Source organism: Poecile atricapillus, chromosome 2 (genome assembly GCF_030490865.1).
Source record: "Poecile atricapillus isolate bPoeAtr1 chromosome 2, bPoeAtr1.hap1, whole genome shotgun sequence".
Classification (NCBI taxonomy): domain Eukaryota; kingdom Metazoa; phylum Chordata; class Aves; order Passeriformes; family Paridae; genus Poecile; species Poecile atricapillus.
Window position 1 is genome coordinate 24,792,454 of NC_081250.1, and position 24,834 is coordinate 24,817,287.

Here is a 24,834-nt window from a genome sequence, read left to right on the forward strand (position 1 = left end):
TGCTGTGACTAAATAAAACTGCTTTCTTAACAGTGTTCACACCCCTTTTAGCACTTTGGATTAATTATGTGCCTGTTAACCTAATGGAAGCAGCCAGAGTAGGTAATTGAAGACATCTTGAAATAAATGAGATAAATGGTAATTGAAGCAGCTTCAGACTTCAAAGCTCAGAGGAAAACCATTTTAAAACTCATAGAATGGTTTGAGTTAGAAGGGACCTTATGGAGCATTTAGTTCTAACCCCTCTGCTGTTGTCAGGGACACCTTCCACTGGAAGAGGTTACTCAAAGCCCCATCCACACTGGCCTTGAACAGATCCAGCGATGCGCCATCTGACTGTAAAACTCCCCAAATGAATTTTACTGTACATTTTAATGTATCAAACTGTATTTTAGGAAAGGTTAGAAGAAAAGATTTCGAATACTGCTACAGCAAAACCCCCATTCTTTCTTGAAAGTGTTTGCTGTATTCTTAATTGATATTTGTTGGATATAAGGAAACCATGCTAATGTATTTTTAACTCATCACATAATACCTGAAGTATTTTCAGGAGAAATCATTAATTTATTGCACTAAAACTGTGTGTTGCAGAACTTCAGTTTAGAATCATAGATTTGGTGCCTTAACAATTTTATTTTAGTACCAGTTATTTTCAAAATGGAAATATTTTTTTAAATTTAATTTTTATAACAATGTTTCTGGTTCCCATAGCTGATAGAAAAATCAATAAGTTATTTCAAGAAGCACAGGCCTGCAGATCCTCTTTTAATAAAAGCTGGACATATGCAGAAGGTTATGTATCAGGTGCGCTGTAAAGTATTTAAATCATGGATTGCAGGAGATGTAGGAGTTGCAGTAGAATGCTTTTCTTAACCACCACTGCTGTAATTAATTTTCAATTTCTCAAGACACATAATTCTATTTTATTCTAAAATTCATTATAGAGTCAAATATTAATTATGTTTCTAGCTCCATCCCTGTTCATTTTGACTACAGCCACAAAGAATATTTCACAGCTTGTAATTCAGCTAAATTGAGTGTAACTCTTGAGTATCAAGGGCAGTTCATGCCCTGCCTTTCTCCTTCTCCTTCCTTTTTTTGCAGGCTTCAGAAAAAACCAGTAATGACCTGAGATTTCATAGTGATGTCTTATCACAGATTTGCTGGGGTTTATTTTGCATTTGCTGGCTTTAATAATCTAGGGGAATATTTTTGTGATGTGGTTTAAATGCTGTAAAATGCTCATTTGTCTCCTATCTAAAAACGACCAACTTTTCAAATATATTATTGTTGACAGAATGTTATTTCTGTCAACAATAGAAATAACAATATAGTTATTTCTTCTATATATGATGCTTCTATATAATGCTTCTAGCCCTTGAGACAATTAATGAGTCTGAAATGCATGTGATTGATTTTGTTGAGCAAAAGTGATTTGAAATACATAATTTGCCACTTTGTTGAAGTGTGTGTATTATGATTCAGTGACTGATTTTTTGGTCAGTGAATCATAGCCTTATGTCTTTCTCATATTTAAACACTTCAGAATATGATAGTTCTTGAATTTAAAGCTATTCCATGAATAAATCACTAATTCATGCTTAGAGTTTTAATAACTGCCCCTGTTTTATTATTTTCTAAGTTATTTTTATTCAGCTCTCTCTTTAAAATGTAACTTTATGATTTACCTCAATTACCAGTTAAGTATAATTATATGCATTGTATTCTTAAGATCATGGAATGTAAAATGATAAAAAGTTTGGTTTAGTTTGTAAAAGCTCTAATTGCTGGGAACATAGTATTCCATTTTCCAAATTTACAGTTCTTTGTCTAAAATTGACATAAATTGAAGATTGAATGCTTCTAAAGAATTATTTTCAGACATTTTAGATATGTCTCACTCTAAAGCAATAAATTTTAGGAACATAGAACATTACTAGTATATTTCTATTTTGGAAAACTTGCTTTAAACTTTGTCATTGCTTGAAGGCTTTTATTTGTATGTCATCTAACAGCTTCAGGTATCACTGAGTAACTTCATTTTTACATGTGATTCAAGCCTTGAAAATTACATCACTGTGAATTTAACATTTAAATTCTCTTTGGCATGAGAAGAAAAATTCAATTAATAAGGCTTCATATTTTTACATCCTGCCTAATTTTGTGTGTTTGTATGAAAATATTAATGCATTACAGTCTAATGTGTCAAAAAACACTTCTAAATTATCAGGAATTACCAGACTTCAGATGTATGATATGTTGTCTATTATAAGTTTTCAGTGTACAAAAACGATTGTATGAAGTATTTGGAGTCTCGTGTTTTCCAAGGAAGGTGAATTACCACGCAGAAGGCCAGAGGGAATCCAATATTTGCATCACTTTGTGTGGTTTCATAACTTCACACATTGAGGATTTCCCTCACATGTTTACAAATGTCTTGCATTCTTTACTATGTGTAATATACTCATGCATAATTTTGCTTTAAATGTTTTATTTAAATAGAATTATTTTTTCCATATTTACTTTAAATTTGGTTTTTTACATTAGAGGAGACAAATAAGTAGCAGATATGGGTTAAATCCTTTTTTTACTTCCTTTAGTAATTTTAAAAGTTCATTGTTCCTCCCAGTTGAGTCTGAAAACATGACTGGTTTAGTCTTTTTAATACTTGGCTCTAAAGCCAAAATTTAGAGGAAACAGGATCTGTCTGTGAGTCAGTATGCAGAACAGATGAAGTGTAGGGGCCATGAAGAAACATTCTTCTTCTTTCAGACCAAGGTCTTTATCATTACTGAGATCTAATGTTGTACTTTGTGGTAGGGGGATATGAGTGCCAAACTGTGATCTGTTTTGGTCGGTATTAAAATGCTGATGTTACTGCCTTATTTCTCTTCTAGTCTCTGCTGCATTTGCTATTGATGTTTTTAGGCTAAGACACTTTCTTGCAAATTATTTTCAGAGCACCTTGTGCCGTTTTTTCAAATGGAGTCACTCATTCTCACCTTTCTTAACCTTTTGGAAGTAATTAGTAGCTTGGATATTTTGATGATATTGAAATAATCTCCAAATTGCGGTCCTTTCTGTAGTGCCTGACTTCATAGACTCTGAAAAGTTATTTGTCATAGGAAATGGACCTAGGGTCATTCACTCTTGAGACATTGGCTTACACTTGGATGACAAATCTCAAGGGATTTTAACAGTGATAGGCAGTACTAACGAGATGGATTTTCATACATGGGATATAATGCACATTTCTGCGTCTCATTCAAATAATAAATTAAATTCATCATTTGAGCCAAATGTTGTGGAAACAAATAATTTACCATATCCAGTATCTCAGTGTCACCTTATTATGCTTTTCAGCTCTACATAATACTTCTTTCATCTGTAATTAACTAATTATCTTTCTAGCCTTCTAAGAAAATAATTCTTCAGCTTGACATCTTAAAATTGTGCTTTTGTTCAGTAGTTCACAGTGTGTTGATACTCTGTAATGGGTGTTTATGATTTGTTCTGGAGATAGCAACATATCTAAATGTGGTTATGCCACTGTGCTGAAAAGAAAAAGGCGGGGGGGGGGGGGTTACAAACTCAATTCAGAGTTCTAGTTGCTGAAAGCAAGACTGAGAAGCATTCTTGTAAGCCTCAACCAAGAAAGAGGCACTTTCCTTGTGTTTTGTTAAGCCAAGGAAGTGTGCGCCCAGTGTTCTGCAGTAGCTAACAAGGGAGAAAATGTTCCTTAGCAACACAAGTTCATGAAATAAAAGACAGATTTAAATGCAGCCTAAAATTAAGCTAATAGTGTCTGTCAGATTTTAAAATGTGGAAATAGATTCTGTTTTCTAGACTGGAGGAAGGCAAATATAAAAGCTCAGAAATGGAAGGTAATTCTAAGTCAGGGTGGGAAGGAGTTACTCCGATGCACGTTCCTTTCACTATAAGCTGCCATAAGTACGCCTGTGCATTTACTGTGCATCCATAACAGTCTGGTCTTCTGTAGCCTCCTGGAAAACACATGGTTCTAAAGGGAAGGGAAGTGGTTATACTTCACTGAAACTTGGAGTGGAGGCTTGTAATGGTCCCTTCTAGTTTGCCCCTCCTGCCGTGTGACCAGACCTCTCACGGTCTGATCACTCCTATTCCTGCCCACAGTGCCCTTGTGACAAATCTCATCCACAGAACACATTTGAAACAATCAAAACTACACATCTTTGGAGGAAAAGGCTACCAGTCTGGAACTTCAGTAAACTGTAGGAGTAATATTTTTTCACTGATGTTTTGTATAGGTTTGTAATTGGACGAGAAAAACCGGGACAAGTGAGTGAGGTTGCGCAGCTGATTAGCCAAACTCTAGAACAAGAACGACGCCAGAGAGAGCTGCTGGAGCAGCATTATGCACAGTATGATGCAGATGATGATGAGGTAACAGACTGTCCAGTGTTTCACTGTTTGCTGTTCTACAATGTTCTGTTTTCTGTTCCTTATTCAGTTTTTTACTTATCACTGAGAGGTCAACTTTTGGACCTTTCCATTATCTTTGCTGATGATTTTTACAGATTTTGATGATGAATCTTAATTGAAGAACAAATTTATAGAAAAACTTTTTGTCATGAATTTGAAGTATTTGTTGTGTTCCAGAAGAGTAAATATCAAGTGTGTTGATGCTTCTGTAAGCATTCCTCTTCCTTGAAAGCATGTACCTTTCTGAAATAAGGCAGTAAAGTTTGGTTGTGCACTGAAACGTTCAAGTGTTTTTGAAAATGGTAAAAGTTGCCTTCCAGCTTTTAGAGGGGTTGAGGAAGTTGGTGTTTTTTTCGAGAAGAATTGATATTCTTCTGAAGTCAGAATGTTTTCTGAAATTCTGGGTAAGACCCTTCCTTCCTCACACTGTAATTTTGTTTCTGTGTCAACAGATATTCCTCAGGATAGAAAATTAGCCTACCTTGTCTGAAGTGTATATTCATGGTTATAATTAGTGCCTGATGTCCCAATACAAAGGTTTTAAAAGTAACAACACTGTGCAGTAAAATTTTCGTAATTTCTTTCCCTTCTCATAAAATTCCTACTATGCCTAAATACCAAGATACTTGGAAAGATTACTTTGAGAGTTTTTTCAGAGACTACTACTGTCCATGTTACTCCCTAAATCAGCTGCTGGGTTTTGTAACAAACTGCTTCCATATAGTCCAAGCATACTGTCATCATTTCACATCATCTTGAGTAATATTAATTTGAAATGCTAGACTCCATGTATTAGTGTGTTTTCATCCTGGGCCAGTTGTTTTTTGGTTTTTTTTGTGTAAGGGAACAGTAGATAGGGGGAGATAGAGAATTCATGATATGCATTTATTTCAGGTTAGTTTTTCTTCTTAGAAAAAAATACTCTTGACATAAAATCAGGATATACTCAGATTTTGAAACACACTGTTAAAAAAGCAATATGTCAGAACAATTGGAAGTGTCCCAGCAGACTAAGTAAAAATCCTGTCTAGCTCCAGTAATGCTTTCACTTACTGTAATTTCCACTGATACTAAGAATATAAATATTTCAGTATATCTTAGAATTAATCCTGTCACAAGGACATGCATAGCTCATATAAATAAGAACATACATGCGTATGTATGTGTGCCTGTGGGAGACCATGAAGGATAGAAAAATCCATATCCTCTCTGTTCCCTCCTCCAGCTACAGAAACATGCAAGTCTCATAACTTCTCTTTAGTCTGCAATGAAATTCAAGAGAAGTTTCTTGAAGCTCTCTTACAATCTCTTCAAAAACAAAAGAGAACAGCTAGCCTGTGGGAAAAGAGACCTCTCACAGGTCATCACAGCGTGCTGTAGATGTCAAGGTTCAAAGACTGTCAGTACCATCTCATGGTGGGCGTGGTCAGGTTGCTTTCATACAGACAAGAGAGGTGTGTCCTAAATATACCTGATGATGTGTACTTGCACATAGAGGGGTGTGTGGCTGACCTGTGTGAGTGATTGATGCATTACACCTTTTATCTGTAGGAAACATCCACCTGCAAAAAAATGTCAAATGTTTGTATTTCTTACCTTCATGCACCACACAGGTGGCATTACTCAAGATATGTCAATAAAGAAAATGTTGTTAAAGCCATACTGGTCAATACTGATACTGGTAGTACTTCAGCCTTCAGTAGGGATTGTTGCTGTGAAGGTGCTGATGGTGACACTGTCACACTGATGCCCATTCAAGTGTTTCTCAGTACTGAAAGAGGACAGGTATGAGTAGGTATCAGGTACTTTTTTTGATGTGCCTTGTTCTCACAATTTGGTGGTTACAAACTCTTAAGTCCTGTTCACTGCAGAAATTTTTCACAGAAGATACTAAATTCACAAACTGTTTTCTGTTGGTAGTGCCTTTGTATCATAGAAAATAAAATTGGGCAGGTTTTTCCCAGATTTTTCCAGAATTAAGAGAATTAAAGGTATCTTTCCTTATTCTAGCACTACGCTGAGGATGGTGACCATCTCTGTGACTATGACATGATTTTTGGCCGTGGTCTTTGGAGTGCAGAGGAGTTTTGTGTTATATATGAGGAACTGAGGATGAAAGGAAAGGCATCTACCAGGGGAGATCCAGATGGTCTCATCAATTATCTCTTTTGGAAGGAGGAGTTAGGCCTGAGAATAAATGCAGTTCTTAAAAACTACATTGAGATCATTGAAGGTCTTGCCCATTTCCTACTTGATGCCATGTATATATCTGGGACATGGGTGGTAAACATTTGAAGAATAAATGCTGGGGTTTAGCTACTAAAGTATGCAGTGTAGGATGTTCCCTTTCTTAATTAAGAGACTTACCAGAAGCAGATTTTATTGAATATCTGCAGTAATACTGAATATTATTATTTTTTTAGCCACCTGACTATGCCATCCAGGTCTACTCAGATAACTTGCACCATTCCCAGACAATTGACCCGATGTAAACTGTGATCTAATGCACATTAGCCGCAGTTCAAAGACACTTTTTGTCACCACAAGCACTTCCGCTCCATTTATTGTCAAACACAAGTATTACTTCTTTGAGCTTACCTTGGTCTGTGTGGACCAGTCTGGCTCAGTTTATATTGCTGCCAGACACCACCACCAGCTCTGCATTCTTTGGCTCTGGTAAGCAGGGCACCTTTTGGGCAAGAAAATCTCAGTTTCCACTGGTTGAATGAATATCTGTAAGTATACAAAAACCACTAGCACCTTTTTGAGTCCATTCCATCAAAGGAATAGTGACTGACTGCATGGATTGCAGGACTATTTGGATTGCCAGTGTAAGGAGTTTTCTATTGAGGCAGCACAGAATTATACACGAGTTGCTCAGTCTCAGAGCTGACAAGCCATCCTGTTCGTTTTCCTACACCATTTAAAATATGGTAACACGAATCTCCAGGTACGGTGCTGCATGAATAAACAAGAAAATGATCTTGAGACTGCCAGATTCTGAGGCTCAGAGACTTTACCACAAGGCCAGCAATAACATTTTAAGTTTTTCAGATCAGTCAGTGGTCTTGTTTGAGTCCTGGAGTCATGGCATACGACTTGTGTTTGTTAGAGCTGGTTAAATCACAGGAAGAGAATGTCTGCCAGGCATGTGCAAATTCTGGTGTTTTATCTTGCTGTGTCACCAGCTGGCTGGATTTCCTCTGTGTTGGAACTTCTGCCAGTCTTCACAGCCCAAGGAGTATGTAGGTATTTTAGAAGGAACCAAGTTCTTTCAAAAAGCACTATTTTGAAACAGATTTGATTTCTGCCAGCTAGTGGGCAGTGGACTTGAGTTAGATACTAAATTTAGAGATGCAGTGTTAGCCTACTACCTTCTCATTCCATTGCCTTGCAGGAATGTTGCCTTACAGCTATTTTTTGGGGAAGACTTACAGTAATACATAGTGTTTCTAAAACATGTATCATTTACTGTGTAAGTAAACTATAAGGAAAGTAAGGAAACTCATAATTTACTATATAAATGCCCTGCATCCCTGCATTTTCAGGATGTGCTGTTACCATGGGCTGCAGGTCATCACAGGGTTGCAGGATGCTTTCAGATGCTCCTTCATTTAAATTTTTGCATGGAAACAGAAAGCCCTTGTGCAGAACTGATGAACATGAAAAGAAAATGGATGTTCACAGTGAAGTCCATGCAAAGACTAGCAGGATAAGTGTGCATCAGCTCACAATTTGTTGTTGAGCTCCCACAAGTCAAGCACTTGAGCCAGTAGTATCAGCTATTTCTTAAGTGTTACACACAGTAGGCAGCACTGGCATTTACTAGTGAGTCTGTGCTAATCACATTAAGCTGGGAGAGTATGTTGCCTCTAGATAGACTACTGCAGAGTTTGCTCAAGTTTGCCTAGCTTCCTAAAATCCCACATCCTTTTAATTTGTAGAATCCTGTCAGAAAATAAAACTCAAAGGCTTTGAAGTAGGCACTGTCTTTGTATTTCCTACTTAGTCTGCTAAGTAGGACCTGAATCTGCATCCTTAACTGAAACCTTTTGAATTCCCTGTTTTAACATATTGTTGTGTGCACATGAGTCAAATTCTGATATTTCTTGGAATTTTGATTTGAACTTTGTATTATCTTCTTCATGTTCTGCAGCAAATGACAAAAGTCACATAAGGCAGATGACCTGTTTCCCAGAAGGCTGCATGGAGTGATGTAAAATGTGAAATGAGTAATAAGTTGCAGGATTCTGTTCACTCTGTGGCCACAGACAAGTACATTAATGCAAGTGATGTTTTAATCTATTTTAATATCACTAATAGTCAAATGAATATTTTTTAAATTTTAAAATCTCATTCATTAGGACATGCTAAGAGCAAAGCAACATTTAGAACCATTGAAGAAAATCTTGACACACTCAAAAAAACCAAAAAGGCAATGTACTTGAATATCTAACACCCAGAGTATATTTGCTAAACCAAATCTTTCAAAGAGTACATTTTTTTCCAACATCATTAATATGATGCACTCCTGTAAAAGCAGTGATTAATACTGTACCATTATGTTTTTCTTCACTCTTTTGAAAGAATTAAACCATCAAAAGAAAAAATCAAATTAAGAGATGGGCTTGAATTATTTTTATAGTTCTTCAAATGGTTCCTTGATTATGGGAGTGTTTCAGCAGGAACAAAAGGTGTAGCTTGATGCAGCCTTTGTTATGCTGATTTGGGGAAGGTCTGTCTGCATTATCCTGGCTGGTGCTTCAGCTCCTTCTTTCTGGTTGGGAATGTTAGGCACATATCAGAAATTTACTGTTAAGGCAGTAAAACAATGCAAGTAACACATTTTCCCTTTAGAAGTGGAAAATTGCAGCTCATGTTGATAATTTCATGTTATTAGCTGTGATAGCATATGGCAAAATGGAACGGCTAATATCAGAAGCTATTGCTTTGGATGGGACAAGCTTAAGCCCTAGGTGCTACTGAAATGAGAAACAGGGCTTTTACCTGGATGAATTTTGCTCACCAGCACAGATTTTCCTTCAGTGGCATGTAAGTTTTCATTGACTATGGAGTAAAAAATATTACTGCTGTTGCCAGCTAAGGAAACAAAATAGATTGCAGGGAACCTCAGGGAGTTACAATGACAACTCTTACCTCACAGGGCTTTGTTATTTGAAGTAATATGACTTTTTTTTCTGTGCCTTCCTGCTCCTTGTAAAATAATGAATTTCACATTCTAGCTAGCTGGCACAGAGTCTGAACAACTACCTTCTGGTAGTTTCATGTGGAACAAAAGTCAGCAGAGAGAATTTTTTCAAGGAAAGTATGTTTCGGGTAGTTTATGATGCATATTCCCTCAATGTACATATTGGTTCTTTTGAACCTGTAATTCGTTTTTCATGTGACTGTAAGATGAAATCCCTTTATTTTGAAGACAAAAGCAAAAGTCCCATTTGTTTCTGTGTTGTGTGATGTGTTCTTGTCATCCTGGTGCCTTGTTTACTTGAGCTGCGCTTTGCTTTGACAGCTACTTTTTTCATTAATTGAAGCAAAAACGACTGTGCTCATTGACACTCATTATGTGCAATTTGAAGCAAGATTTTCCTTTATGTTCATTTTTAGCTGCCTGATGTTCCTCTTCAAACACTCTAGCTCCTGAGGCCAGTAGAATATTGTCTGCTCTTGAATTTTTCCCAAATAATTTACTCCCTCATGTGTGTTCATTTTTCTTCTTGTATTCAGTACTTCTTAGCTTAAGTCTTTGAAGAAAGCAGTTTTAACTAAATTCATCTGTTTTATTCCTTTGCCAAAATTGGTAAATGTAATTTGGATTTTGTATTAATATATTACTTTGAAATGCACATGTAGCTGAGCCAGATCTGCAGGTTTTTTACATAAGTAGGGCTTGAGTTTACTGGTTAATGATCCTGTTTCGGCCTCCCCTTTGCATGCTTCATGAGATTCCCTTGCCACCACTAATGGACCTGTCAGGATTTTTTTTTTTTTTAATGCAGAAATTACAGTTGTGTATTACCTTATTTGTTTCAGGGATAATGACTGCAAAATGGAAAGTATATGGACTGTTAGTATTTTGTCCCCACAAAAATTAATTTCTCTGTGATCTCAGCGTGATTTTAAGAGTTAGTCTTTCTGCTTCTGGTTGCCCTGATGGTGTGTGAAGGTGGCATTACATGTTCCTGGAAAGAGCCAGGAGACTTAGTAGCCAAATTTTCACTTTAGACAGCTACTGCACATAGCCAGGGACAATAAATTAGAAACAGAAGTTACTACAAGTGTAGTGTAACAGAAGATTTCTTTTGTATGTGCATGAGATGTAGACATACAGAATGACAAATTCAGGTGTTGTTTTGTTTAGCCATAACGCTTACATGCCTGAAACCTCCAGTGAGATGGACTGTGTTTTCTTTGCTTCTCTTAAATAAGGAAAGAAGAAGCAAAAGCAGCTGTTAGCTTTTTTTATAGAAGGCTGTTGAGATTCTTAGGCATATATGCTTAGTAGGTATGAAGTATATAAAATAAATTATTTCATTGAAGTATATGTTACTATTTACAGAGGCAGCAATACCTCACCAAAAAAGTGCCTTGCTTTTCAGTGACTGTTTTAAAGCATGGATGTGCATGTTGGTAACTTACCTTCTTTTTAGTAGTTCTCTCAACATCATAACATTTTACAAAACTATTTTATGCTTTCTATGTGTTTTGGCTTTGTTTTTTAAAACTTTGGTGGTTTAAGAAAAGAAGAATGTAGATTTTTCATGGTCTTTAAAGATCATTACTAAATTTAACCCAGTCATTCTATAATTCTGTGTAGTGTCTGTGCGTACCTGTGCAATTAGAATCATAATCTTGTATGCAATGCTTTTTAGTTGAGAGAGATTCACATAAGCCTAAACAACAGCTTAGAAACTGAATTAAGGTAGGAAGCTGAGGTTTAAACTGTTGTTCAAACATCTGAGTTCTTACCTCTTGTTTTGAAAAGTCCTATTGTCAAAAAATTGCACTAATAAATTATTTTATCACTATGGGGAATAGACTTCTAATAATAGTTTTATGTTTCTTCATCTCAGGAACTGAAAGCTCATGAAGAAAAACTTTGAATAGTTTTGTCAAAATTTTAGTGGTGTTACTGTATAAACATGAAAAGGACTGCACTCATCCCCCCACCCTTCCTTTTCCATGTATTTATTTAGTCCCAAGCCTTATAAATCCAGATGTGGGCCTGGGGGAAGTGTTGGCTTTATAATGTGTTTGCATAGTCATCTGCACAGCCAGCAGGCTGTGATCTGTACACGCTGTTCTCCAGCTTCCAGATGGAGCCCCACAGGAGTAAGGTGGTGCCATTAACCTTAGGGACAGGGAGAGATGAGCACAGACATGTGTGCAAAAGACTGGGGAGGCAGCTTGGGGTTCAATACTGCAAGCTTTTTCTTTTCAATATTATTGTTTTGTTTTATTTGGTTTGTTCTTGAGATACTGATTGCAGCTTACAATTTTTCAAAATTCTGTTTTGTCAGCAAATTGTTTGCATCTCACGGTTTACCAGCCTAAGAAACACCCACTTTTATTGTTCAGAACTAGTTCAAAGCAGCTCCATATTCAGGGTGGAAACTGAGTAAACTCTGGCTTCAGATTCTGAACTTGTCTCTGACACTCAGTTTCTTTTTCCTATTGTTGTCTTCCTGTGTGGGTGTGACTTTTCTATCATTAATTTTTTTATAAAGAACAAACCAGTGAATTTTCAAATTCAACATGGAATATCATTGGGGAATTACTTCATCCAGATGACTTTACTAATGACAAATCAAGATCCTGTTGATAATATTCTACTTTTGTTTCTTTTTGGAAAAGATTCCTTGTTAAATCTGAAATAATTTTGGAGAGTTCTTCCAATAGAAAAGAGGGCTCACTTTGAACAGGATGAAACCATCAAAATACAGAGCCAGTAATGCTTGAGAACTGAGTTATTAGTGCTGAAGACACTGTTTTCTCTCTTAATGTACTGAAATACGAGTGTGGAGTTATGTTTTGTCTGGTAGAATTCATCAGTACTGGGGGTATAGCTAAAGACAAAGATAACCTTTTTTGTATGCAGAATGCTGTGATTTCACAGTGTCTTAATTACTCTTTGAATAGTCTCTGCATAATAAGAGGATAACTGAAATTTCTTAAATGCTATAAAATTAAGACAGGGGAATATGCTACAGATGAAGAAGATGAAGACATGGGACCTGTCCTTCCAGGAGGTGACATGGCTATTGAAGTGTTCGATCTCCCTGAAAATGATGACATGTTCTCACCCAGTGACGTGGACACCAGCAAACTTGCTCACAAATTCAAAGAAGTAAGTTATATGTCAGAAAATACTCCTGAAATACGTCACTGAGCCAGATTTCTAGTTATCTCAGTGCTCAGTGCTTGAGGTTTTTTTCTTGAAAACTGGGGTGGTTTTTAGCTTTTTGTATGCTTAGTACTTTGAAATGACTCAAAAAGTTTTGCTCTAAAGAAGTAGAACTGTCCTTTGGAGATATTTTGGTTTGCTTTGGTTTGCTTTGGTTTTGTGAGATGCCAATAAAAGGCGATTGGGAAAACCAAACAGATGTTAAATTTCAGTGAAGGGAGACATGTGAAATTCATCCTATACCATTACACAGTAACTCATCAGTGTACAGCCATGTCATGTGTCTGGCCATGTGTTTAGAAAGATGCTCTATTGGAGGAGCAGTCATACTTCAAGATGTTTTTTTATCAAAGTTTTACCAAAACCATACCAAGTTTATGGTTAGGGAGTATAGCATCCACCTGTACTAACTCTGGTGTTCATTGTGGTCATTGAATTAATATAATTTCACATACCAAGGTACAGAGGGACATTTCTTCTGTATTTTAGGCTGTGCTTTTGAAATGGCTTCTTTTTAAGCTTTCCTGAATTCTCATGCAAATAAAGATAAGAAACAAAGGATGTACCTAAGCGTACAGTACTGGGCTGAGTGATGGCAGTAAAGATTTTTTTTTTTTTTTTTAAACACAGGAGGATGGAAGGGTTGAAAGTAGCCAGAACCTCATAGGAGATTTAAGCAGCAGAACCTGCTGGTTGATCCTATCTGGACCTATCTGGGACCAAATAGGAGTTTTAAAATACCAGGAATCCCCTTTTATTTATCCTTCTCCACTTATCCTCTTGCCTTCACTCAAACCAGATATTTTATCTTGTATAAATATATTGTTTATATACACACACTACCCTCTAGTGAAAGTCATGTGTGGAAAGTAATCAGTCAATGAGTAACCAATCTCTCCTGCTGATAACCCTCGCAGCCACTGGGTGCCTACTGTTATTCATTGTTGGTTCCTGAAAGTTTTTTACATTACTTAAAATTTTCTCACTCCATATGTTGAGTTTCAGGCTCTTACACAAATTACCAGAACATTTTACTTCATTTTCTAATACTTTACATCATACATAGAAATACAGTCTTAAGATGGTGAGAATTTGCTACCATTCCCTGTGTGCCAGTGAGTTTTCCAAGGCTGTGCAAAACACATATGCAGTGATGGGCAAAAAACTCACCTTTAAATAAATTATCTTTAAATCTGTGCTTGAATGCAGTTTCCACAAACTCAGGCTATTGCCATACTTGAGCTTGTCCAGACTGATTAGAAGTTATTTGCAGATCTGTCTTCTGTGATGGCCTTAGAACGCTGTTTCAGAGACCAGAGGAAGGTACTTGGGGATCCTCGAGTGTAAGTGTAGATGAGAGTCTGAGAAGAAAACATGAAATGCTCCTGCCCAAGAGTGGACTCTTTCAGCAGCCCACGCAGTTACTTTTGTTTCACTGATGGTCTTTAAGAGTGCACAGCTGCGTTTTGTTGGCTGATGCCGAGTGAGTACATGTATTTTTCTTGGTATTTGCCCTGAATTCTTTCAACACTAGAGGACTTGTTCATGATCACACTGCACAAGCCCACACAGTGTTTTCTGGAATTGTATTTAAAGAATAACTGTTCTTTCTTGTTCTTACTCCAGAGATTAATGAAAGTATTAGGCAACTGGGTAGGACATAATCTTTAAGCATAATAGTTTGACCTAATTAGTTGAATTCAGTCTTTGCAACAAAAAATGTGTTCCCATACTCTGGGAGCACTCTTATTGTAAATGACTTGCTTTTGGAATGAAAGTCAGAAGAGAGATGGGCATTCCTGGGTGAATCACTGTACTTCTCAAAGTCTTGTTTTCCTGGCTTTAAAGAAGGAAAAATAGGACTGATTTTTCTTAACTGCTTTGAGAGAAAGAGATAGAAACTTTATTTTAGCTGTGATGATTGAAGAGAGACAAGATCTGTAGGGAGAAGGGACATTTACGTAGGAATTCATTATTTCATATTTTAATGAAACGTAAAATTTTGAAGAATGGATGACTATTATATGCAAAAAATGTATAATGATTACATAAAAATTGTCATGTGATTATTAGATCCTATTGCATATTTTCCTTCCCAGTGTACTTTGGATCTTTGGATATTTTAACATTTTCTAGACTTTCATCCCATTCTACCTTTTGCAGTCTTGATGAATTCAATCTATTTTCTCTCTAAAAATTACCTTTTATAAGAAGTTATATTGTTTTGTAGAAAATTGATCAGCTTTTCAAGACATGTTTGAATAGGAAATGTACCAAAAATTACTCAAAATGTCTTTGTTAAAGTGAAGCCTTCACAATTTTGTATTGACTTAAAACCAAAAAAAAAAAAGAAAACCAAAAACCACAAAATAGTATCTGCCAAGAATTTGTCTGGCATTAAATAGGACATGGAATAAAGATTTCTGATCCCCTGTTAGTAAACTTGCTTGTTTAGCTATGGAGTCCAGATTTTCCTGCCAAAGAGTTGACCTTGCCTGTTGTTTAGTCTAACCTATAAATGTGTTAATATTTCTCATCTATTCTATGAGCATAATTAGTTCTTTCTTTTAAAAGAACATACATATCCAGTTACACATTTTTCTGTTAAGCAGAAAAGTGTCTTATTTCTTCTGCCTCAGTGGGATCTGCTGTACCATATACTGATTCAATGATCTGACTGGGTACTCAGTATTAATTTTTTTAACTTAATAACAGAGAGCACAAAAATAACTGTTAAAAACCATCTGTATCTGAGCAGATTGTAATTTATGCAACAATTTGGAGTTTATTTGTATGTAATAATAAGGGTGAATCAGTGTCTCTTTTATTCTATCCAGCATAAATTGAGGAATTCTCCACCTTAAAGGTCTCTGTTTATTCAGTAGATTAATTAAGTCTGACTTTCAATCCAAACTGTATCTGAGAGAGTGTATTTCCTATGTCACAAGAAGGGGTATTCAAGAGACTTCATGAAAAGGGAGTTTCTAAATTACCTTAGGATTTTTCAGACGCACTTGTACTGGTCAGCTCAGTGACAGCTCCTCTTACTTGGAAAATTATTCCTCTCTTCTGGAAGAACTTCTTTGATTAATTTGCACATATTCTTACTAACAGCTGGCTCTTCAAGAATGTAGCCATTGCTTCACCAGAGATGTTAGCTTCTGGTTCAGTACAACGACCTCATATTAGCTAAAATATAAACTATTCCCAAAAGCTCATGTTTGTCTTGTAAGAAAAGTAACCTGCATGTAAAACATGTTTTTCTGTAACTATTCCTTCTATTAATAAATAATGGGTGATGCCTTATCTCCAGTGCAGGGCTGGCTCAGGCTGTAGTTCACTTTCTGCCCTTGCCCTCAGCACCATACCCAATGTACTCGAGTCACTGATTCAGGGTAAGGTTTTGGGGCCTTTCCATGCTGCCTGCTTTAAATAGTACAGCAGCGATCGGGGAGCAGGTCAGTGTTGGGTATATGTGCGTGATCATTTCCATTTGGATTAGGGTTATGCTGTTGAAGCTGTGGTTCAGTTTGTACTTCAGAGCATTCCAGGAGCCTGTGAATAGCAGACCTTTGTGGTAAAACTAAAGGTGCTTCAGGACATTGCCTAATACACTCAGAGTAGTGACTGTTCACAGAACAGACTAATGTAGGTTAGTATGGGAGAAATCCCACAGCAGGTGAGAGGTGAATGCCAGGTCCTCCACACCCACCCTTTCCCTGTACGGATCCCCTGTTGTTGTGGCTGCTTGGTGATGTAACTACAACCTTTAGCACACTGCCTGGGCTGTTAATCTGCTTGCAATCGCTTTGTTGCTTGAATGCTGTTGCTGTTATTTACAGTTTCCCTGTGTAACTGCTCTCACTTGAGATTAGCTGGCTTGAGCAGAGTAACTCCAGCTATTGGTGAAGGATAGCATCAGTTTACCTTTCTTCTTGCATGAAATAAATGTGTGGAATCTTCCCTCAAGGTCTTCCTGACTTCTTGAGTTGTTAAATCACTTATTTCCATATTCGCTTATTTGTAATGTGCCTGCTTTAATCAGTGCAGTGGGACTTTCAGCACGGGGACGTATTTCACATTCACATCAGAGGAGAGCAAAGCCCAGCAGGATAACATCTATTTTTTTTAAACATAAGACATTTGGTTTTGCTAAACAGATTGGATGTTCTGATTTGAAATTATGAGTGGTTAGACGGCATCCTATCTTTAATTAGGTTGCACAGACTGAGTCATTTTGCAAGCTAGACATTTTAATTTACAATCTACTGCACTGCAGCACTCTTCGGGGCCTTCTGCTACGTAATAAGGTATTCAACTTGCAGCACAGGCTTTAAAAATACCGGAGTACTCTCTGTGACTTCACTTGTTTATTTTATATTTTCAATTCTAGTTGCAAATCAAACATGCAGTTACAGAAGCTGAAATTCAGAAGCTGAAGACAAAGGTAAGAATCAATATATGGTTAATACATGATGCTTTTTTCTTCATGCAAAATCAGATCTGAAGACGTATCTTTATGTGGGTGGAGAAGTCAACATCCTTATTAAAGGCTGATTTAGAAGCACAGTGGCTCAGCTAAATCTTGTCTTGGTATATATTCTTTATTCCAAGTTTCGAGTAAAAATCTTAAGTGCTGCTATTGAAAGAAGGTGCCAACTTTTGTAGCTTCAATTAAACATATGTTTTAGGGGGTATCATAATGACTAAATGGCAGATTGCTAGTTTTAAAATTCTGATGCATTTTTTCAGGTTTTAAAATTATATTTGGATTGAATATTGAAGTTGAAGTTAGGTTTTTTATTTACCAGTGAAGTTAAAGTATCCCTACGCTACTTTCCGTTATTCCGTTATTTATAAAAAACCTGATTTGTTTAAAGGTATTTAATAGAAATTATTTTTATATACAGAAAGAAAGGTGTTTTCATATTGTTGCAGTTCTCCTTAGAAGGTAGTCTAGGAAGGAAAAATATGATCAGTTTAAAAGAAAACATCTCACAGTCAGTTGCTAGTTAATAAATTAAATTTGCTATAGCAATAAAAAATAACTGTGTTTTTTTTGTACTAGAGTAACCTTTCTGGAAACTAACTGATTATTCAGTTGTTCAGCAATACCATGTTTTATAATGACATCCTTCTCTTTGAGTCTGAGAACATTATAAAGGAAATAAAAATAATAACAAGAGAAAATTATACTTCTGAAAAAGATTTTAGATTATTATTTCTTTCCAGCAGCATTTGCACTCACTGTGTATTTTGCATAGTGTTTATCAAATCTGCATAAATGACTGTTAAAAAGAAAATTTCAGAATGCAACTGTTTCCTGTAAGGACAATTTCTGTTGTCCTGTCTCAGTCCAGAAAGTCAAAAATCTTTTCTTCTTCTGCTTTCCAGTTCCAGTGTAGCAATTAGAGCCACACAGTCGATCCCCTGGGATTGTGCCAAGGCCTATTGGCTTGATGACATTCATGTGTGGGTGTAAACATTCATCTGTGCAAATCCATTTGCAAAATGAGGGTTAATGTGCCTTTTAGTGTTGGACCTTTTTACTTCATCTTTTTGACAGAGCTGAAGAAAAGGTGACTGATTTAGGTATATTACTAATAAAACTGCAAACAAGTTAATTTTTTTGGTGTGTGTCATCGATGATGCTAGCAGAACTGCCTAGAGAAAATTAAAAACTCTTGAAAAATAAACAAGGATGTTAAGGCATTTCTGTTCACTAAATTCTAGGAGCTAAATTGCACAAGATGCTGTATAACCATACAGCACCCTTATCCAGCGCTGAAACCTGCAGGTAGCTTCAGTTAGGAAATGAGAATCCTAACACAAAAAAAATAAATCTCAAAATCAAATTCCCTCTTCCTAAAATAAGAAATGTCATCATTTTCTGAAAGTGTAGGAATGCTTTTAGCACCTGAGTCACATGTACAAAGCAAAATGCATCCCATGTGCTGGCTGATTAACCCTGTAGTTTGCCTGAGTACTCCACTATTGACATTTTTAAATGTCAGCTGGTCAGATCGGTTAGTGTAACCCAGAGAGGCAGAGAGGCTGCACTGGAACACTGAGCAAAAACTCTGCTTGGTTTTACGAGGAAAAATAATACATGTATCAGCCTGTTTTCTTTGTCCTGGAACACTCTTCCCACTGTTAGCATATTACTATTGTAGTTGCTGATTTCCTGATTCTCTTTATTTGTGTTGTTTGAATTAGTCCTAAACTATTAGGCTGCACTCTGCAGTTTTTTATGGACTGCATCTCCACTCCTTTGTTCAGCTGCAGGCTGCTGAGAATGAGAAGGTGAGGTGGGAATTGGAGAAGACCCAACTCCAGCAGAACATTGAGGAGAATAAGGAAAGGATGATGAAATTAGAGAGTTATTGGATTGAGGCACAAACCCTGTGTCACACAGTGAATGAGCACCTCAAGGAGACGCAAAGCCAGTATCAGGCTCTGGAGAAGAAATATAACAAGGCAAAGAAATTAATCAAGGATTTTCAGCAAAAGTAAGCAGCTACACCAGGCTCAGCAAATGACTTAGTGGCCAAATAGAAAACATGTATATGATATATTTTGAAATATGAAACCCACTGTTAAACACCTGTAAGGTAAACACTATTTTCCACTTCTTTTATTGATGAAAAGCATGGACTCTTTATTATGGAAAAATGCTAATATTCCAAGCTGTAGTCATAATGTACCTAAATAAAGACTTAGTCTGTAATATTCCAGGTTGGTATGTTTCAGAATTAGGAGATAGCTCGGTGTAATTGCAAACAACTAAGAATAATCACAGTAAAGCATTTGATTAGCAAAGTTTGCAGCAATTTATATGGGTATTGTATCAGCTGGATTCATTCCTGCTGTGTACGAATGTAACATCAAAAAGAATATTGTTTTGTTACATTTTAAATTTTATTTTTCTTCTTCTTGTAGATGCCAAGAATGTTTGAGCTGAGTTGGGCTAACGGATGATTTCCTGGCCCCCTCTGTTTCATGTGGTCCCCTCTCCCTGGTGGCTAGCAAGAATAATAACATCTTACATTTCTATAATAGCTTCCATTCCCCAAATTACTTTTTGTTTTGGCAGAAGATTTTTTCATTTTATATTGAAATACTCTTATCTAAAGAGGAAAACCTCAAAGACATACACCAGTGTCAAGTGATAGTTTGGATTGCAGAAATTAATATCCTGTCCCATTAAAAAGGGGATTAGATTGTCAAAATATCACTACCTATCTTGGAATTTCATGACTGTTCCAGAGCTATTTTGCATCTTGTATGCTTTCTATCACAAATTTATTTGATACTCAAAATAAAAAGAGATAGGGAAAGTCACTAGAATGAGTTTGGATAGCTTTCTATTGACATTCTGCTTTATATTAGTGAAAGATTTAGTCAGTTGTTTTTGAATACCTCAGACTCCTTAGCTGACCTAACAGATTCCCTTTAGAAAATTCAGTTTCTACCTGAAAACTTACAGGTTGTCCTTTCTGTGAAGGAACACAGTAATATTCTAGTAAAACAGAGATTTTGCTCTATATCCTACAACAGAGCATGGCATAAACTAAGCTACATTGTTTTTGTTGTAAACACAGATTAGGAAAAGAAACCAATTTAACTGTTATGACTATTAGTAAGAACTGATGTTTTTTTTCCCCCAGATAAGTTTTTCTTGCCATTTTTATATCATTGCCTAGCATATTCACTTAGACTAATTGCTTAGGGTTTTGTCCTGATAGCATTTTCATAGTTCTTACTAAGTAAGTGATAAATTATTTGCTAAGGACAGATCTTTCTGATGAGTAGCAAAACATTTTATTTTTCATTTCAGTCTGATTGCTTTGATCACAGCAAATCATCTTTTTTCTTTTTTTTTTTTTTTCCCCCTAAGAGAACTTGACTTTATCAAACGCCAAGAAGCTGAACGAAAGAAAATAGAAGATCTGGAGAAAGCACACCTTGTAGAGGTTCAAGGCTTACAAGCTCGTGTGAGTAGCATTTACTCTTATATTTGAAGAATTAGACAATTCTGCCTGATATTCTGGAAAAATAGCATCTCTAATGGGGATGGTGTATTGAGGTGAATATTACTGGTAATGCTGCATTTTATTTCTTTCAGATACAAGACTTGGAAGCAGAAGTTTTCAGGCTAATGAAGCAAAATGGAAGCCAGGTTAACAATAACAACAACATATTTGAAAGGCAGACATCTTTTGGAGAAGTTTCTAGAGGAGATCCAGTGGAAAATCTAGATACTAAGCAAGTGACCTGCCTGGATGGCTTAAATCAAGGTTTGTTTGAACCAAACCATAACGCCTGTGAATCGTAGAATCATGGAATAATTTGGGTTGGAGGTACCTTAAAGATCATTTCGTTCCAATCTCCCTGCCATGGGCAGGGACACCTTTCACTAGACCAGGTTGCTCAAAGCTGCCTCCAGCCTGGCCTTGAGCACTTCACAGATGGGGCCATGCCCAGCTTCTCTGTCCCAGTGTCTCGCCACAGTAAAGGATTCCTTCCATGTAGATACCCTAAATGTCCCTTCTTTCAGTTTGAGCCATTGCTCCTTGTCCTGTCACTGCAGTTCCTGACAGAGAGTCCCTCTCTGGCTTCCCTGTAGGGCCCCTTCAGATGCTGGAAGGTTGCTGTGAGGTCTCTGCACAACCTTCTCTTTTCCTGAGCAGCCCCAGCTTTCTCAGCCTGTCTTCATGAGGGAGGTGCTCCAGTCTCCTTACCAGCTTCATAGTCTCCCTCTGGTCTTGATCCAGCAGTTCCATGTCCTTCTTAGGCTGGGAGTCCCAAAGCTTGATGCAGCACTCCAGGTGGAGTCTCACAAGAGCAGTGGGACAGAATCACCTCCTTTGACCTGCTGACCACCCTGCTTTGGATGAAGCCCAGGATTCCTAGAAACTATAATATTATTTATTTCTGTGTTGAAAAAAAAAAAAAAAAAAGATGTATTATGAAATTAATTAATTCCTAGCAAGCACAGAGGTGTTTATTAAAATTGATATTTTAGCAGTCATTTCATGTGTGGACCTCAACAGTATCACGTTACAAACAAATCAATATGAATTACATTTTTAACAAGTTATATGTAAAAAAAAGAGCTAGTCCTGCTGAAATGTTATTAGGTGGTATGCAGACATTGTGCAATTCATTTCCACAAATCTTCACAGACCTGTTTTTTTCTGTCAAGTTTTAATTGTAACGAAATCTCTGAAATTGAGAAAAACACTCAGGATGACAAGAAAGTCTGTATTTCTGCCACAGAGACTCAGTGTTATAAAACATTTAATACTTAGCAATGCTGTTAACACAAATCCTTTCAGTAGCTTGTTTCAGGAAAGTATGTTTTCTTCACTTGACTCAGAAAAATGATGCTTACATGTAATGTTGTAACAATGTCAACACACATCTATGGCTCAAGAGCTAAAATTCAGGAATTTCTACATGTAAAAAAAAAAGAAAAATTGTAAAATTCATTCTAAAAAATTGGAAGTTCTTAGTTTAGCATTAAAAATCTGCATGTCGGTGCTTCAAAATTACGTTTTCTAATTGATGCATTTGCATGAAAATTTTGAAAGAGCTGCCTTTTTTCATTCCAAAAATGTTTTCCTGGAGAAATGTTACCAGTGCTAATTATTTCTGAGTGTTAGACTAAATGATCTCTGAATTTAAGTGCCCAAGTTCAACCACATGAATACAAACACAAGTTATTTGCTAGGTAAAATAGATAATCAGCAATGATTTTTCGAAAACAGAAGCAGCATAGTTAGACCTTGGATTCCAGGCTGCATTTGTGGTTTTAACAAGAGCCAGAAAACCTCATTTAAAAATAATTATATCCTTAAATATGCTATAGCACTCTTTGGCATCCATATACCTTCTCCAGTAAATTCTGTGTCAGTTTCAGAGGTCTGTATCAGACTCTTAACGTAGTGATACTTGCTCTGCAAGGGGCCTACATCGCTCTATCACTCTTGTTTAAACCTTTTAAGAAAAGAACTTGCTATCAACCCATGATTGTTTGCAGAGGAGCTATAAAGGGCAGGGGAGCTGTCCATGATGTTTTGGAGGTGAGTAGAGTCCCTCTGGGTGCTGTGGGCTGTGCACACTACCTTTGTGACATTCACACAGGTGCTCTAGTCTCTTTTCTGGCTTGTGTTTGGTAAGTGTAATGCATGCTTTTTGATCAAGCCTCTGCATGAGGTTCCTGCTGTAGGACTGCATGTAGACAGCCACATCCCAGAATTTTGTTCAGAAGTTTGCAGGTCTGTCTTCCATCAAAAAATTAGAATATGTAAAAATACAGTATTCTAATTAAAACGGTATCAAGTATGTTTTTGTTTCAGTGTGATCTGAGGTGTTTATTGCATTCTTGTGTGGTGGGAGACTTGGATAGAAGCAGTGGATGCAAACATTTGAGCATAACTGTTCCTGACGCTGCCAGTGCTGGCCGTGCTCAGCATCCTCCCAGACTGCACGACTCCTCAGGCTGTAACACTGAGCTTACACTGAGCTTAAGGGGCTGCCAGTAACATCAGTTAAAAGTTAAAAAGAAAATCAAAATTACTGTGGCCCACATAATTCTTCCTTTCTTTGCCAGGGAACACTAGACTATGGATTGCGTTTCCTTTACATATATTTGGTTTATTCTGAGAGTTCAGAAGTGCATTGTAGATTTCTGGTTTAGTGATCATGATCTGTATCTGCTGTAGACAATCAGGCTGTTTAGTGGCAGGAGTCAGTGGTTTGAAATCCAAACAGTTCAGTGCTGAGGCTGACTTTCACATCTCTGTGCAAGCTCCTGTTCAAGCCACTTTGTGGCTCTACTTTCTGGGTGTCTGGATACCCAGAGATGCATCAGTTCACAGAAGGAGATTTTAAATTCTGTCAGCCTGTCTAATGGAAAAACAGTGGGAGTACGGGCGAGCTCCTTCCTGCTTCACAGTGGTACTGAAATAGTTCAGATGGAAGAACATTGGAGTCAAGTGCTTGAACGTCTGATGAAAGTCTCATTACATTGACTCTGAGAGTGAAATACAAACTATTATGACTTTTATGTGAGATTTTCCAGACATCCCAGTGGGTTGGGAGATTACTGCAGCATCATGTGAGGTTGTGGGTTTGTGCTGGAATGTGTGAGGGCCAGCCACTCTCTGCAGAAGAGGGAGCTGGCAGCACATGTGGCTGGGGCAGAGACCATCTGGCAGCAGCCCAGTTCCACTGCAGCCAAGCAGGGCAAGATGGGGTGGAGGAAGTAGGAAGGTCCAGGCCCAGATGGTCTCTTGCTTTAAGAAGGCCCATATAAGCATTTCTGTGAATACCGTTTGCAGTCCTGTGTTGATAGTTTGCATAATTTCAGCAGTGAAACAAAGGAGTGTATGGAATGGAAGTGCGTACACCTGAAAGAACAAATACAAGCAGCTCAAGCCATGACAATGTATAGTTATCCTGTGGAGTACATAGGGCAGCAGCATCATTGCAAGTCAGGAAATACTAATTATTCTGTAGTATCATGTGAAGTAAAATTTATCTCTTACACATAGAAAAAAAGCAAAAATAACTTAAGGTCAGATTTTAATTAATTAGTGTATTCTGAATGCAGTATATAGTCAAGTAAATTTATGTAATGGATTATGGTTTGATTTTTATTGTGAGAGTTGAAAAAAAATTGTTGAAACCATAAGAGTCTATTATTTTTCTAGTATAAAATACAAAAACACCTTTAAAAATCTTTTTAGTCTTAGTCACCACAGCTTTGTAAAGTGTTAAATTTGCTGCAATACTCAGATTTTGAGTGGAAATTTGCTGCGATACTCAGATTTCATTTGAGTGGATGGTTGATCACTAAGACAAGTACAGTATGTTAGTTTTAGCTGTAGAGGCAAGTCATACATGAAGTGTTCAGTGTACTTTACTCATGAGACATTCAGGAATTG

General features: G+C 36.9%; 2 protein-coding genes across 4 annotated transcripts in view; both read left to right on the top strand.

Annotated features, from left to right (window-relative positions):
• The window catches only part of PPP1R9A (protein phosphatase 1 regulatory subunit 9A), a 133,095-nt gene that overhangs the window by 86,777 nt on the left and 21,484 nt on the right, over positions 1 to 24,834 (top strand). For all 3 annotated transcript variants that reach the window (XM_058830763.1, XM_058830762.1, XM_058830764.1), the window contains exons 6-11: positions 4,287 to 4,422; positions 12,671 to 12,826; positions 17,277 to 17,330; positions 19,163 to 19,392; positions 20,781 to 20,877; positions 21,009 to 21,180. In XM_058830763.1, coding sequence (XP_058686746.1) covers positions 4,287 to 4,422; positions 12,671 to 12,826; positions 17,277 to 17,330; positions 19,163 to 19,392; positions 20,781 to 20,877; positions 21,009 to 21,180 — 845 coding nt within the window. The remainder of the gene's footprint in view (positions 1 to 4,286; positions 4,423 to 12,670; positions 12,827 to 17,276; positions 17,331 to 19,162; positions 19,393 to 20,780; positions 20,878 to 21,008; positions 21,181 to 24,834) is intronic.
• DYNC1I1 (dynein cytoplasmic 1 intermediate chain 1) overlaps positions 1 to 24,834 on the top strand; it is a 411,944-nt gene that overhangs the window by 86,235 nt on the left and 300,875 nt on the right. The gene's annotated exons all lie outside the window — the stretch shown is intronic.